Consider the following 16,770-nt stretch of genomic DNA (forward strand, 5'->3'; position numbering starts at 1 on the left):
ATTTCACTAGTGGCTCAAAAACAAACAAGCGATACAATGGATTTAATGACTTAAAATGTGTTTATATTCAAAATTACCCTTTTTTAATCCATTCACGATGGAGCATGACATTATACACAAGTGTTTAGTGTACATCCATACACCCTTTGGGGATAAAAACTGACACAATAGGGCTAGTTCACAGCAACTGACATTTGTATTGGACTGACATTTGTACGTCCAGTGTTGTGTAACCCAAAGGAAAACACAACTTGTCTTGAGTAAAATGTAATCAAGTGTAATTTAATTGTTGGTCAAATGTTAACAGGGATATTATATGTAGAATTACATGTGTCCTTTCGTTCACGGTCATTAAGAAAGAAAAGCCCCCTCATTTGTCCTTTGAGAAGGCTCACGATTAGGCAAACACATTCTGCTACCAAATAAAATTTGCACATGTCCAGTTAACACAATACAAATTGCCGTCTTTAGCGCACACACACATACACACGCAGACGCACACGCATCCGCACACGCGACGAGAGCAAACAAAGTACATACACACGTCAACAGAGTTTGGTCTTCAAGTCTGGACTTCAGGAAAACATCACCATCACTCACAGCTCATCCTCATCCTTCCCTGAAGGGAGCTAAAATCGCCTGCTTCCCACACGTCACAAAACTGCTTCGCCATGGTTCTCACGAGAGTATCATACAAAATGATTCCAGTCACAATTAACTGGTGAAAAAAAAAAAAAAAAAAAAAGCTATATAGGACATCTGGTAGACATAAAGACATGTGCCCGTCTGCATCTGCATCGCCGACCTCCACGTTGGACGTGGAAGGGATTCCATGTGATGTCCCCAGCCTGTAAACCGGGCAGCCAATGGGAAGCCTCCGCAGGCCAGATGCCCCGCCCCGCGAGGGCAGGACAGATCCAGCGTCGGGGGGGGGGGGGGGGGGGGGGGCATTCCCTGCCCTCCCTAGCGACCCTTGTTCTTTTTGGCGTTAGCCTAAAAGTGGAGGAAGAGAGAGATGCTTAGCGCCTCGTTAAGACATCAACAGACATGGGAGCAGATCAGGTGGTGGCCCACCGACAACACGGGTTAGAAGAATATATAACGGAGACACATTCGCACATTTTCCGCCGTTTTTTTTTTTTTAACACCAACACCGAACATTTCTGACGTTATATCCTTACAGTATCCGGTACAGGCTAAACCAACCACACACACACACACACACACACACACACACACACACACACACACACACACACACACACACACACACACACACACACACACACACACACACACACACACACACACACACACACACTTCTAGCCACAGGCCTCTCCACTGCGACCTCCTCTAAATTACTTTCTCAGACGGTTCTTACAGGTGCTTTTCCCATCACTTCCTGCAGGAATCCAGCAGCCGCCGGTGAACTTTGATCGTCTTAAGACCCATTTTACGGATTAACCTCAAGCGACCAAAGGGGGGTAGACAGTTGGCTCTGACCCCACAGCAGAAGTGTGTTATGGAAGGACCTAATATTGAGATAAGCAACTCTTTTTCATATCGAAATAGTTGGAACTTTGTTGTTGTTGTTTTTCGGGCATCTTCATATCAGCGACTGCATCTCAATATGAGAATCATAGTATAGTGAGAAATTAATTTCAGTGAAAGGCCGTGTCAATAAAAAAGGTGTATATATGGGCTATATTATATTGGTCTCTTTTTTGTATGTTGAATTAAAACCAGCCTGTGTATTGTGTTGGTTCAGGCAAGAGTGAAGCTTGAGTGTTTCTCTGATTTGCCGAGTTTCTTGAACTACGTAAGGCCGCAGCCATATTTGGAAATCTATCACTGTCCAGCCAAGGAAATAACTGGATGGTCTCAAGATTCTAGGGTGGCTCCATGGACAAGTAATGCCTTGTGATTGGTCATCCATGCTGTGACACCATCATGTACAGAGCGGCGACAAAAAGTCCCAAAATAATCTCACGGGTTGACATCCGGTTCCAGAAAAGGAAAAATGCTGAAGTGCGCGTTTCAAAAGATTGACTAACACACAGCAATCCAATGACTTTTAACCTAGTCAAAATCAAATCACGTATTCAGATCCCCTTTAATACACACATTGTGGACACATGCAGTGCATACACACAAGGCTAACGCTAGGCTAAGAGCCGTGGAGCATTAGCCTAGCCAGGGACCATGGTTCGAGTGCGGCGGCGGTACCTTGCTCCCTAGCTTCAGCGTGTCGATCTCCTCCCTCTGCTTGCTCAGCGTCTCGTTCATGCTACACAGGTGGTCGCTCATCATGCTGAGCTGGTCCTCGTAGCTCCGCTTGGTGGTGGCCAGGTCGTCCTGTGGCCGGGGAACACGGCGAGGCTTAAGGGCTGATCATGGGTCCACGTCGACGCAACGTAATGACCGCGCAGTCGTGAACCTGTTGGGGTTCTGTGCCTGCGTTAAGTTAGCGGACCAATCACAGCCCTTGCTTCTGCGTCGCCTCGAGGGAAGGTTACAATTTTTGGGAGGCGCACGCCGCAACGACGTAATGGGTCCTTGCGTTACGTGAACGTGGGACCACAATCAGCCCTTTGTGGTTAGTAGGTGGGGGATGCGTGTGAGATTGGAGGGGGCGTTGTGTTGGACGAGGGGCGAGAGGACCTACCTGCAGTCGGGTGACGTTCTGGTTGGCCACCTTCACCTCCTCGCTCAGGGCCTCGCGGGACTTCTCAGCCAGCGCTAAACGCTTGGCCAACGCCCGGCACTGCATTAGGAAAAAAAGGAGTACAACGTTTTTGTTTTGCCATACACAGAGTTGTCTGTACATCTCTGGATGTATTCCAATGCATTACAGTGAGACAGAACTATTGTTAAAGGGGAAAAATACTGTTTTGGCTCTCCGGGGCCTCAGACAACATGCCACGCGTTCTGTTCCCGGTGGCCGTCAGTACAAGACGCAGATAACAGACATGTGGCAAATGAGTCAGACGCACAACATGAGGGTGCAAATCTGAGTGGCATCCAGCCTGCCCCTGACTCATCCCTTCCAGACAACGCTGCAAATACAATCCCGCCTAAGAAAATAAAAGAGCTCTTCACCGCCCCAACACGGCTGAGCCAAAAGGATTGCAGTGCTAATAATAGTATATGCTCTTTAAATCATTTAGCCAACGCTTTTATCCAAGGCGACTCACACATGGATGCCCTTAAGCACGACTTGGCGTTGAGTTAGACTCCCGTTGCTATAGCCCTCCCACTATCCTGTCCCCGATGACCCCTAAGGCGACCAAAGTGAGCCTGTGCGTTCCCTATAATTAGCCCCGCGCGTCCACCTCACGCCCGAGTCAACTGAGGAAGTGAGCGGTAATAGACGCGGAAAGATCAGTCACAGGAAGTCACACGGTGGAGGAGGTGGTGGGTGGCAGCCTCCTCTGATTGGCTCCCCTGATTTGGGTTCGTTTTCACCGACCCAGGGGCCTCCGTGAGCCATGGCAGCAGTGCATGCGGGGCGTGACGGCCCCCCCCGCGTGAAACAGGACTGGGAGCCGGGGGCCCCCCGACTCACCTCGGCGTGGAAGTGCACGGCCTTGCTGTCGGACACCTGCAGCTGGGAGGTGAGCTCCCCCACCCGGGCCATGTAGTGGTCCTTGATCAGCTGCTCCCTGGACTCCTCGTCGCCCACCTGCACGCGCACAGAAGGAGGAGGACCGCCTTAAAGAAGGGAGACACTGCAGTCCTGTCTTTTCAGCGGAATAAAAAGAAAAGAAATTCGAATCCCATCTGTGGGAATCGTGTTTTGTCTGGCATTCTTTCACTTACATTCTCCGTGCTGAACGTCGTGGATAGCATGCCAACCTGGTGATGACACAGAGCGAACAATGCCAAAGCGTCAGGGACGTAGACGCAGACCAAAATATCCAATGTTGTGCTAGCTAGCTCGTCATTTAACTGAATAATATTCAGTTAAATGGAGGTTCTGAGAGCTGAATTTAATCCCAATTTGATCCCTTTATATTTTAAGAGTTTTTTTATGTAAAAAAAAAAAGTCCTTAATCCTAGTGACTATCCTCTACCGCCCATGTTTCCATATTTTTTTATAATACAAATATAAGTTGACAAGGTAGAACTGGTTAACACATCCATGTGAGGGTCTAGTCGCACCTGACCGACCGTAGAAAGGCTTCAGAGGGAGCTTTGACTGTATGTATAAATTCCACTAACATCACCTTTGAGTCAGAAACAGATAACTATAGGTGAGGGGGAAGAATTCAGCCAGAGTATCCAAGACGAACAGTAGAGCTCTCTGTAAACAAGGCTATTCTACAACCGTTCTGCCGCATCAGCACAAAGCACCGCTGCATTGTGTTCAAACTATGCCCAGAGTGGGAGCAGCCGGCCTCCCAGTCGCTGAAGCATGTGCACGCACGCCCGAGCGCTGCGATTGGATATCGGAGAACCGCCACACCAGGACAAGGAGGGCTGGTTAGGAGGGGGGGGGGGGCGTACCAGGCTGGTGCTCGTCGTGGGCTCCGTCCCGGGACACTTTGGCGCCGCCTCCGCGTCGTCCTGGTCGTGGGCGGACGCGTCGGCCGGGGGGACAGCCGTCGCCGGGGCAACAGAGGCCGGGGCCCCCCTGGCGGCGGCGGCCAGCTGGGCCTCCAGCTCCCCGATGCGCTGGCTCTCCTTCTCCAGGCGCACCTTGCCAAGCTGCGCCTCCAGCAGCCAGTGCTCCTTCTCCTGCTCCAGGCGGGCGATCTTCTCCTGGCTCTGATGCACCTGCAGGGGGGGGGGAGGGGGGAGATGGGGGAGGAGGGAGAGACACAGGGAGCGTCGTTATGGTGCCTTTTAAAACCCTCTCTAGCAGGATGGTCCAGTGCTAAGTGTTCCCTGTTGAAAGGTGCCGGGTTCGACACCAAATATCCACGGTTTAACTGAATTATCAAAAAACGTGATAAAATGAATGCGTCTTTTAAATGAAATATAATACGGATATTGAGGTTTTCTCGTCTCGAGTAAATAAAGCCCATGGGGGGAGAGACAATTACACATTAGCATTGGACTGCATCTGGACCGAACCTGGCTGCTACAGGGCACACTGTGCATGATAATAATAATAACAAATGTTATTTATAACGCACTTTATATCAATTCAATGATCTCAAAGTGCATGAGAGGTTAGGGCACCAGCAGGTCACCAGTGACATTTTTCGCCTCAGGGAGGAAGTTCAGACTTAGGAGATGTGTCCTTTTGAGTGTGATTGTGAACCAGAGAACCGTGTTTGAGCCACAGTATTGGCTTGATGTAGAGGAGAGGAGGCGGGGGGGTCAGACCTGCTGGGTGAGGCCTTCCCGGCTCTCAGTTGAGCTAGTCAGCACACGCCGGTTAGCCAGAGCCTCCTTATATGGCACCGACTGCGGCCTCGGCTGAAACCAACACAAACCATACCGATCAATGCACAAACCATACCGATCAATACACAGACCATACCGATCAACACACAAACCATACCGATCAACACACACACCATACCGATCAACACACACACCATACCGATCAACATGTCATAAACCATACCGATAAACACACAGACCATACCGATCAACACACAAACCATACCGATCAACACACAAACCTTACCGATCAACACACAAACCATACCAATCAATACAGACACACGCGCACACACATACAGTACATCCAAATGCTTTTGACCACATTTTTCGGTCCGAAAATGTATTGCCGACTCCAACTTTGCCAACGCCATTTTGTTGTGCATCTGCTTCTCAACACATTGTTTAACACCGTCAACATCTGCCATTTATATCATAATATCCTAGTGAAGTATTTGTTTGCTTATGGCTAGAATTGTTTGTCATTAATCATTAGTCAATGTAATTGGGCCAGCACTTATATAAACAGCTGCTTTCGGATGGAAAATAGGGCCAATTATCCGTGTGGTTGTAGACAAACTACAATATTGTTGAGACTGGCACTCCATTCGAATAAGCAACTATTCGGAACACCCTGCCAATTTACAGATAGCTCGGCGTATCCCTTTAACAGCAAAACACGCGTCATCAAATGATTACAGCTCAAACATCAGCATTCTCCTGCAAACCCATATGCACATAGTTCCTGAGGTCGTGAATCACGGCACTAAAATTAATGCATTCAACCCCAGCAACATGCACACAGTGAAGGGTACCGATATCATTACGGACCTTTTGAATGGCGTGGAGGTAGGTCGCAGCCTTCTTCTTGTTAGCCAGCATGCTCTCTGCCTGCAGGGGGTCAAGGGTCGCCGGGCCTCCCTTCGGCCCGTAGCCCGGCGACGACGTGAAGAAGTCCAGGTTGTTGCTGAAAAAGGTGGCGATCTGCAGATCAACCAAAACAGGAAAAAAAAAAAAACACTATGAACCGACGCCATGAGCACGTCAACACAATGGGAGGCGGTCCTCCAGAGAGACACCACCACACCACCACACCACCGCAACGCAATGACCACGCAGACGCTTCAACGCAGTAGTGAACGTTTATGGTTCTGCGTCGGGTTTTAGTGAGCGGACCAATCACAGCCCTTGCTTCTGCGTCGCCTCGACGGAAGGTTCCGTTATTTTTGGGAAGCGCACGTCCGGCCCTCGCGGTGGACGCAAGGAGGGTTCGTAAGGACGTAAGGGGTACGTAACCCCCTTGCGTTGCTGGAACGTGGAACCATAAAAAGCCCTTTAGGAATGGAATTGAAACATTCCTTCTTTTACATAATGACAGAGCAGGATGTTTTAAGCAGAACACTGAAGTGGATGAGTCTTCAAGTAGCAATTCGAGGGCGGGCCCCTTGATTTCACCATGGCCGGGAGGAGCGAGTTAATAATAATAATAATAAAGATAATTGAGAGAGACGAGAGAATGAGCGTGGCTTCCGCTTAACACAGATAAATGTACTCGGTAGGTCATTAAGGTTAATCGCCTTTAATCCTCCTTAAATAGCCAAAGACAAAAGACGTATTTCGCAGACAAAGGAAATGGAATTGGTTTGGTAATGGAGAAACTCTCGAGTTGGAAGATGAATGGGAACGAAGCCGCTCTAGACACTGCATCTGCCCCCTTGTGGCCATACCTTGCTAGTGCAGTTGGTGAGTGAAACCAGGGACCCCAACAGGCACTCTGTGGTGGTGCGCAGCTTCTCTGTGACATTGGACAGCTCTCCCTCCAAGCTGGCCTTCTGGCTGTAGTGCTTTGACATCTCTGCAGAAACACACACACACACACACACACACACACACACACACACACACACACACACACACACACACACACACACACACACACACACACACACACACACACACACACACACACACACACACACACACGGCTCCATGTTAAAACATCCTATACTTAGGGAGTAGGACGGGGCGGTTTGTTCCAGGGATGAACACATCCTGCTTTCGGGACGCCAAAATAACTCGACGGCTTGCACACGGGGGCGTGGGATCCGAGCATAATGAAGCGCTGTTAGTTACCCGTGACAAACCAAAGGATACTAAGCCCGGCTTGTGTCGGGGGCAGGAACCTAACATAGAATAAGGAGGGGGCGCAGAGAGCCTTTTGCTGGCACAGCCACTGCGGAAGGGAAGGCCACCCCCACACATGATGCAGCGCCCCCCCCCCATGCGTCGCCACCGCTGTGTAAGAGGCTTAGCCCTTCCAGGTAATCAACCCCGGCACCACTACGCTCGTCACCCGGACATGATTGGTTGGAACTTAAAGGGGGGGGGGGGGGGGGAGGGGAGGCGATGCAGCAAACGGTGAGAGGAGGATTAAGTCGCACTTGGCTAAGGGCAACTGTCGTGTGTGTGTGTGTGTGTGCGTGCGTGCGTGTGTGAGTGTGCGCGTGGCACCCCACCTTTAACAGCATCCTGAAGGCTGTGCAGGCAGGCGGACAGCTGGGTGAAGACGGCAGACATGCTGGTCTGTGGCAGAGCGTCCTGCCGCACGCCTGAGACACAGGAAATGAAACAATATGACACTCTCTGCCCCATCGATCTGCTTATGGAGGTGGCGGTGGAAAAGGGTGCGTGTTCGAGCTAGGGGGGCGCCTTGGCAAAGGCAAATAGGTTGGATTTGATCAATATATTGCCTGTAAAGCCCATAAGTCAGTGATTAAGGTCTATAAAAATAAAATGGAGCAGGCTTTTTGCCCTCAAGAGCCCTTTTTGCCCTTGATTGAAGAAAATGTATGTGATTTTACAAGAAAGATGTGTGGCTGAATAAGAGTATCTAAAGGCAGAAGCAGCTATTACTCACTGGGTAAGGCCAAGAGGTTGATGTAGTTGCTAAGCTTGTCAAACTGCGTCGTGATGCACGTCACGTCCCTCTGGAGCTCGCGGTTTTTGGCAGTAAGGGCGGCGGTGCAGAAAGGTGCGTTGCACTCCTCTTCAAGGCTGGGGGGGGAGGAAGAGACAGAGGGGGGAATGGTGACCCACGAGAACTGTCTTTAAAACGTGTTCAAAACCACTCGGAACCCTAAACACTGAGGTTACAAATGTTATTTAGTTCACGCTGTGGGTTAACAATGGGGGGGGGGAAACCACTGATGCCTGAAAGACGTTCAGCATGTTTGAGGAATACAAAAGATATATGCAGCAGCAATTTATGCTTATTTCTGAAACATGAAGAAGAGAGGGAAAATAAACCATCTAGTTGAATCGCTTAAATAGCTGTGAAATTCCACATATTGCTATGATCAGAGTGGAATATAAACAATACAAACACATATTGCATGATTTCAAATGATGTGCTAAAACTCTTTTAGAATTTAATTCCTATTAACAACGAAGGCCACCATGTTTTATGAGGTCAAATGGGTTAAACCAGAGCTCTGAAATTAATTTCTGAACTGCAATTCCGACTTTGACAACCTTCATCTCCCATTAACAATTCGCAGCTCGTTGATTCCGAGTGCCCTTGAACGCAGCATTTCTGCTCCGCACACACACACACACACACACACACACACACACACACACACACACACACACACACGCACACACACGGAGAGTGCTCACCTTTTCAGCTGGTAAGGCAGAATCTTCTGCAGGAAGTGAGAGTACGCGGAGAAGTGATCGGCAAAGAGCTTCAGCTTTCCTACGGTCTCCTTTCGGGTATCAACAAACACAGTTTACAACAACAAGAGAGTTGGTATGTTATAATTATACGTTTGTCTTTTTTGCAATTACACACGGGGAATGGGGAGTAGTAAATGATCAAAGTATCAAGTATTTCACTTCTACCTAATCCTTTTCAAATATGTAGTAATTGCATTTTTCGGTTTACATTTCTTTTCTTTTTTTGTGGTTATTAGTTTGAAACAAATCCAATCAAAATCCAATCAGTGTTTCCAGGGTTCGTCGAGCGGCTCCATCCCTACAGAGCACATGAACCCCACTCACCAGCACGGTGACAGTGTCCTCTGTGATGCTCTGGTGCAGTTGCAGCAAGCCGTCCTCTAGGGGGCGCACGTAGGCTGCGTTCTCATGCAGATACTGGGAAAACTAGGGAGGCAGAGCGGCACAATGACACCCTTGTTCATATGAGAAAGCAACATGCGTGTGTGTATGTCTTAAATATCGGTCGTGTGTGTTTGTGTGTGAGTGAAAGACCTTTCGGAGTGAGGGAATGAATGAGATAAAGAAATGTTTGGTGGGGGGGTGGGTGGGGGGTGAGCGAGGGAAAGACCTTCTGGTTGAGCGGGGAGATGGGCTCGATGGAGGAGTCGCGGGGGTATATGTGGACTCTCTGCTCCGTGTACGAGTGGAAGTTGAGCAGCGCGGCCACCAGGTCCTGCACGAAGGCCAGAGCCTGGCCCGCCAAGTCACGAGCCTTCAGCTGGAGCCAACAGACACACACACAAAGACAGACGGACAGACAGACGTCAGAGGTGCGCAACACGCGGCGATTCCCCGCATCAACCGTGCATGGGGGCTGTGATGACGTTATTTTTGTGTAACGTATGGCGATCATACATATGGTTGAGGGGGATGCATCACTCACCTGGTGCCTTCGATTGTGCGCTGGAACGTTCAGGCTGTTGAAGTCGCTTAATTCTACAAAGAGGAGGAGGAGGAGAACCCTACTGTAAGACCAGAGCAACTCTTAACATATTTTGTTCTTGCATTGCAATATTTACATCCAACGGTAACTGCCTGGCAGGATGTGATCACTGACTGGTGTTTAGAAAAACAGGAAAAGCCCCGGTAAAAACAGAAGCCCGAACTGATAGAGATAGGCTTGCGGGGAAGTGAGCAGGGGAAGACTCACTGGTGTCGTTAAAGGGCACTTTCTCCTGGATGACACTGCTGCTCTGCTTCAGCTGCCTGCTCAGCTCAGCCTGGCATCGCCGCAACTGCTGCTGACTGCACAGGGGGAGGGGGCATGGAGGACACACAGGTGTTCAGACTCGTGACAGAGGGCAACGTTGCCCTTTTTGCCCTTGATGCGCACGTCATCGTATCTAAACTCGTACCCCATCATCAGCCGTTCGGCCGACCCAGAATGCACCAAGTTGGTGACTTGGTGCATTGGTTATTATTAACGCTAGTTAAAAGGGTTGATGGAAGCAATCAATGCATTAAACTGCATCCAAAACATTAAAACGCCTTATTACTGTAAAAAACTAGTGTGGCAAAGGATGTCAAAACACTGCATCACAAAATCACCCAGAACAAACTGTAAAACAAAAAACTGTAAATAGCAATGCACACAAACTAATATATAATATATATATATACATGTATATATAAAAATCGAACAGTGCTTTCTGTGCCCTCTACGACTGCCAGGGCTGTGTTCCTGTATTAAATCAAGTGGTAACAAACAGGAGGACCAACCACTCTTCTGCCCGCATCCTGCACTCTTTAGATTCATGCTCCAAAGTCTGGCTTTTCGTCTGCAAATGACACACAGACACACGCACGCACACACAAACACAGGCACACACACACGCGCACACACACACTCAGTGACCTGGGACAGTGGGAGCAGCAGATCACATAAAAAGAGAGAAGCAGCCTTCACCTCCATCCTTTCCACAGAACTAAGACGGAAACTTGGGGCAGGGGTGATGGCAAGAGTCTCCCGTACTGCAACAAGTGATCATTCACAATCATATTGTACAAGATGAGATTTGCACATGTTTTGCTTTGTATCATATATCATTAGCAAATAACTCAAAGAGTGTGTTTAACCTCAAACTTTGATAAATAGTGCAGTGAATGTTAGTTTGCGAATAAGGGGGTTTATAATAAGCGGGTGTGCAATCTTTCAATAGAATAATGTTTTGTGGACCTGGTTTTTGAGGTTGTTTCCCTGTTTGAAAACTAAAAAAGTAGGCCATCTCTCTTTCGGAGACAGTTGTTATCCAAAAGAAAACTGCGATACAACTGCCAACCATTATTATATCAAGAGCAAAGTATATTCAGGTACCGCAGAGCAAGTGAACATCGGCTTGTCGCAGACTGCTATCGAGATGATAGATCTATAAATAAAAATCTCTGCAGGAAGTGAGAGAGTCTATGAATGTGTAGTTTACCACTATGACCGCAGTAAGAGGTCTGTGTGTTGAGAAATGTTAATAGGCTTTTCCATCCGCATTTTTCCTACATCATAAACACTGACCATCGTGACTATGACAGAGATGCCCGTTTGCGATTGGACAAAAGTTATCCATCTCAGGCTACAGCCGTCCAAAACCGACTTCGGTGCGATTTAAATGAATGGCGCTTTTATGCAGAACGGAAACGCATACTGGCTTCTTGGACAATACGGGCCAGTACAGGCCACCGCAGTCGTTCGAAAGGGAGGGGCGGGGCGGGTTGGTGCAGTTTATGGCAATCTGAAACCTCACTGCTAGGTGCTTTTCAAGACTACCCACTGCACCCTTAAAAGTAACACCAAAAAAACAACCGCCACCATTGAGGCGTCTCTTGTCTTCCCTCGTCTCTCACCTCCATGCGGGCCTTGTCGGTCTGCAGCCTCTCCACAGCCTCTGTGTACCTGGCGTTGAGGCCGTCCACCACCGCCTGGTGCTGTGCCGACTGGCTCTCCAGCTCCTCCAGACGCGCCCGCATCTGGCCCTCCTGATGCCGGTGCTGTTCACCGGCCTCGTAGAACTGGAGCCGCAGCACAGGGAGGACATAAACAACGACGACACGACCAAAACAACCCCAGGAAGCATCCAACTAAGACCCCACCCAAACTTTGCATCACCCAGCGGATCGGTCGGCTTAGCTCAGCAGGTAGAGCGGTTGTCTTGTAACCGAAAGGTTGCTAGTTCGATCCCCGGCTCCTCCTAGCTGAGGGTTGATGTGTCCCTGAGCAAGACCCTTAACCCTAACTGCTCCTGACGAGCTGGCTGTCGCCTTGCAGGGTGGACTCTGCCGTCGGAGTGTCAATGTGTGTATTAACCGATGTAAGTCGCTTTGGATAAAAGCGTCTGCTAAATGCCCTAATTGTAATTGGATCATCAACACACATTTATACTATGGAGTCGTTAAGCAGACGCTTTTATCTAAAAGAGAGTGCACAGTGGTTTTCTTTCCATTTCAATGTCCTAATGAGCTGATCGGGGTGAGTCATCCTGCTCAATGATGCGGGGAGACTGTGTACATTGTTTTTGAACATTGTTTTCCACTGTGGACGCTTTAGATAAAAGATGCACAAGGGAACCCCTCCATGAATAATTGAAGTTGAGTGGAGGAGGGCTGCCGACCTGAATGTGTAGCCTCTCGTTCTCCTGGATCTTCTTCTGCAGGTCCTCGTCGAAGACACTCTGGGTCTGCAGGCCCTGCTGTGACGGAGAGTCTCCTTTACTCTGGGGGAACCAAGACAGAGCCCACATCATGAAGTCAACATAAAGTTACTAAATCCATCCGCACCAATAATATTAAAGACCGTACAAAAAGTAAATACCGGCCATAACTACTGAAAAAGGTTTTAGAGAGCCGCAGTAAGTTTAACACAGCTCCTGTAATGTGAGAAAGACAGTCTGAAAAGCGTGACCTATTGAAAGGATCTTACAGTCCCGGTCAGTCAAGAGATGATGCACTTTGGACCCGAGTGGTGCAACGTTTCAAACGATTATTCGTTTGAAACGTTCAAAAATGAACTACGATTATAAACAGACTGACGGAATATCAGTGTTGACGTTATCTCACAAACAACTATTGAGCTGCAGAGATATTTACTTAGGTAAGCACCGTCAATCATGCCAAAAGTACACTGCAAATGAACTTTCTGGTAATACACTGTCACCTTTTTTCTTAGTGACTGAATCGACAGTTGACCAAATCATTAACGTTGGCATCTTTAGAAAAACAACAACAACAACAACAGACTCCAGCTGTCGGGGTTAGCTTACCTTGCCCTTTTTGCTCTTGGCTTCACTGGTGACCAGCTCCTCCTGAAGCAGCTCTACCCTCTTGGCCAGCTGCTGGTTCCTGAAGCTCAGACTGTCCATCTCCTGCTCCACCTTCCTCAGGCTCTGGTCCCGCTGCTTCAGCTGGTCCTGAGGTGGAGGTGGAGGTGGGTGGTGTTGACGTTGATAGCGAACAACCATAACTCTACTTGCCACATTTGTGTCTGTTTGTTGACTTGCGGTTCTGCTCTAGGTCTGTATTTAGCCAATACCTTCTTATACATGCAGAACGAAGAGCAGAACCTTAACTCTCAATAACTCCAATCTACACACATTTGAGTCTATTGAGACTTCGGGTTCTGGTTTAGGTTTGTATTTATCCATTACTTTATTATGAAGTTGACCTTATATATATGCAGGTGAAATCTGTATGAGAGCCAGCAGCTCTTATCAAAGAGAGACACTGATTAGCAGCATCACACTCTTTGAACAACAAAATAGAATACAGGCAAATTCCGACTAACTCAATCAATGCACGTTGTTCATGTACCTTCAGCGAGGCCGAGTTGGCCTGTTCATCCACCACTCCCTTCTTTAGCACCTGGTTCTGGGCCCGGAGCTGGGGAACAGAAACAACTGTTGAATTGGGTATTCCACTATTCCCTATGGGAAGGTGTTTGTATGACATTATTGTGCACTAGAAACCATGAACTGACAAAAACCAATAGTGCGAACGTTTTGCAAAATCAACAGCAAAAGGGCCACAGGTTGACTAGAGATGGGGTTAATGTGTACTCAAAACCATGAAAAAAAAGATTTTCAAACGTAGCAGTTTTCAGTCAACAGGTCAACTACCTGAGAAGTTTCTAAATTACAATATAAAAAAAGAAACAAGTATACAATTATTTATCGGTTTCGGGATTATTGATGGAACTAAAGCTTCACCGTTTTCTCCAGCATAAAACACATACTACATAAAAAAAAACAGCACACTGGACGAAACGTGCTGTGTCAGCACTTCCTGAACAGAGAAGTCGGCTGAATGGCGAGTAAACTGCCGACAGAGCCCGTGCTGTCAGGTGACTCACAGGGTCGACACAGCTCAACACTATACCATGTTTTTATGAACATTTAGACAGGAGGTCTATGCAATCTAGAATTATATATATATATATATATATATATATATATATATATATATATATATATATATCTATATATATATATATATATATATATATATATATGGCAGATATTTAATACATGGAGACTATGTTTTGAGAACTGACCATAATAGTTTGAATTATAACATGTCACAGCTACAACCATGGCGTTACCCCATTATTCAACCAGGTTATTTAGTGAAATCGATATGATCCTTTCGTGTTTAATCAACTGCAGAAGTCATTTCCATGTTTACATATGACAAAAACACAATGGTAACATGAACCACGGATCACATGGTTCATGAACACTCGTGTTCAGTGTGTAACTGCAAAGGCCCCATGACGGGGACATTGGGATCAAAACATTGATCAGTGATCATACCATGCACGATCAACGATATACAACACACGCACACACACACACGCGCGCGCATCATGCACGATCAACGTTGTACAACACACACACACACACACACACACACACACACACACACACACACACACACACACACACACACACACACACTTTACCTTGGAGTACTCCTGCGCTAACTTGCTGTACTTGGCCTGGAGGTCCGCAGCCATGGTTACGGGACGTCAGTCACCGTCTTAAAGAATGATCGCCAACTAGCGAGGTCGCTCGCGCTGGACGGTTGGCTTCTCCTCGCGCTGTTTTTCCCTGACAGTGGCTGTAGGCGACAGTTAGACCGAGCGAGGCGTAGCCCTGCTAACGCTAACTATCATATCCTCACGACTGGCTTCGTGGTCTGTTGTTCCCGTCGGTTGTCGATACATTGTGACAGCGGGACGGTGCCTGCCCAGTCGTGATTATCTTAAAGCCGGATATTATGATGCTATAGCCGAAGCATCGCGACACATAACGTAACCAAGCAAGCTGATTAGCAACCGTTTAGCCACCGGACTTGTAGCATAGCGGTTGCAGCAGTGCATCTACAAGCACCGACTAACGACGAGCTGGTCTGGTACACACTGTTGGCCAGATCCAGTGTAATCATGAACTGCTGCGGTTGCAATAGGAGAACATCATTGACACTTTCTCCCCGTCAACGTAACACACTTTCTTTTTTTAATCCGCATCTGATGTCCCATCGCAAACCTCTGACCCTGACAGCAACATAACCCAATCAAGGGGTTCAAAGTGTACGGCCATTGAAGACACTGGGGCCCTCTAGCGGCCGGAGGTCAGATTACATGGAAGACATATAGGCCTATAATATTAATTATCTAGCATCTATTTAAAACTAACCCAACAAAAGCAAGATTGAATATTAAAAGTAAGTCATATTTTAGAAGAACAATGCATTCGGTTATGAGTTATATATCAACATGATATATCGATTGATTAATTAGTAATATAGATTTTCACCTCATTGATCAGTTGGTTGTCAACAAACTAACTCAGAATTGGGTCACTTTAGTGTAGCCCTACTTCCATTATGGGTAGAAATTGGGATTCACCCTTAAAATTACCTCATCAAGCATTCCTCACCATAGAAATGTAATTCATTGTTTCTACCCATTGTCTACCCATCAAGCCACAATTCCTCAATTTTATTTTTAACAGATTTAAACGATGATGGCATTTTCATATTGGACATTAAATACTATCTAGGGACTCGTATATATTGTATTATATCAGCTTTAAACTCAATAAAAAATAGACAATAAGGGATCATCACATACAAGGGTGCGGCAAATTCCGTAGTGTTATTGTATTGTCAACGACACACTCCTATGTTGAGACGATATACCCCTCATCGATCCTTAATGTTTACAGGCAAAACACAAACTCTTCCTTTTTCTCACACACATGCACCACAGCCATTGGCTCCAGCATTGTCTGGTTGCCTGGCAACTGTCAGCGTGGCGTGGTAGCTAGAGCCATGTGGGAGAAGGGAAAGGGGGGGGGGGGGGCCTGCTCTGATTTCTATCTGAATTGAGGCAGTCAGAAGGGAGACCCCCTCCTCTGCAGTAGACACACAGGACTCCATTGAACAATAGAAGCCGTGCCAATAGGCCCGGGGCTAGTCAGACAAGCCCTTGTTCAGGGTCATGTTCTGTTCATCTTGCAGTCCTCCATGACTAATTAACTTGCAGGCAACATTCGTTAGGACATCTGACTACGCCTCCATCGCAGGCATAACCCTCGAGAAGCCACACAGGGCAC

The 16,770-nt window shown here is 47.6% G+C and overlaps 1 protein-coding gene across 1 annotated transcript; it reads right to left on the reverse strand.

The window, feature by feature from the left end:
- Window positions 1-41: 41 nt before the first annotated feature.
- Window positions 42-15,737, reverse strand: ppp1r21 (protein phosphatase 1, regulatory subunit 21). The gene is made up of 22 exons (XM_030378834.1): window positions 15,114-15,737; window positions 13,967-14,035; window positions 13,420-13,566; window positions 12,772-12,873; window positions 12,008-12,172; window positions 10,892-10,950; window positions 10,323-10,417; window positions 10,056-10,108; window positions 9,741-9,890; window positions 9,455-9,556; window positions 9,071-9,159; window positions 8,310-8,446; window positions 7,909-8,001; window positions 7,120-7,247; window positions 6,224-6,376; window positions 5,333-5,425; window positions 4,508-4,777; window positions 3,821-3,856; window positions 3,567-3,683; window positions 2,667-2,765; window positions 2,228-2,356; window positions 42-993 (listed from the first exon to the last, which is right to left on the reverse strand). Exons 1-22 carry the CDS (start codon window positions 15,165-15,167, stop codon window positions 964-966), a joined length of 2,370 nt encoding a protein of 789 aa, XP_030234694.1. The 5' UTR covers window positions 15,168-15,737; the 3' UTR covers window positions 42-963.
- Between the last annotated feature and the right edge of the window lie 1,033 nt (window positions 15,738-16,770).

This window comes from Gadus morhua, chromosome 15 (assembly GCF_902167405.1).
Source record: "Gadus morhua chromosome 15, gadMor3.0, whole genome shotgun sequence".
NCBI classification, from domain to species: Eukaryota; Metazoa; Chordata; class Actinopteri; order Gadiformes; family Gadidae; genus Gadus; species Gadus morhua.

Coding starts and splice junctions, on each gene's coding strand:
- ppp1r21 (XM_030378834.1), bottom strand. CDS start 15,167: ATGGCTGCGGACCTCCAGGCCAAGTACAGCAAGTTAGCGCAGGAGTAC. Junction 10,418..10,891: donor AGGATGCGGGCAGAAGAGTG/GTTGGTCCTCCT, acceptor CCCCCTGTGCAG/TCAGCAGCAGTTGCGGCGAT. Junction 9,557..9,740: donor TCTCCCCGCTCAACCAGAAG/GTCTTTCCCTCG, acceptor CTGCCTCCCTAG/TTTTCCCAGTATCTGCATGA.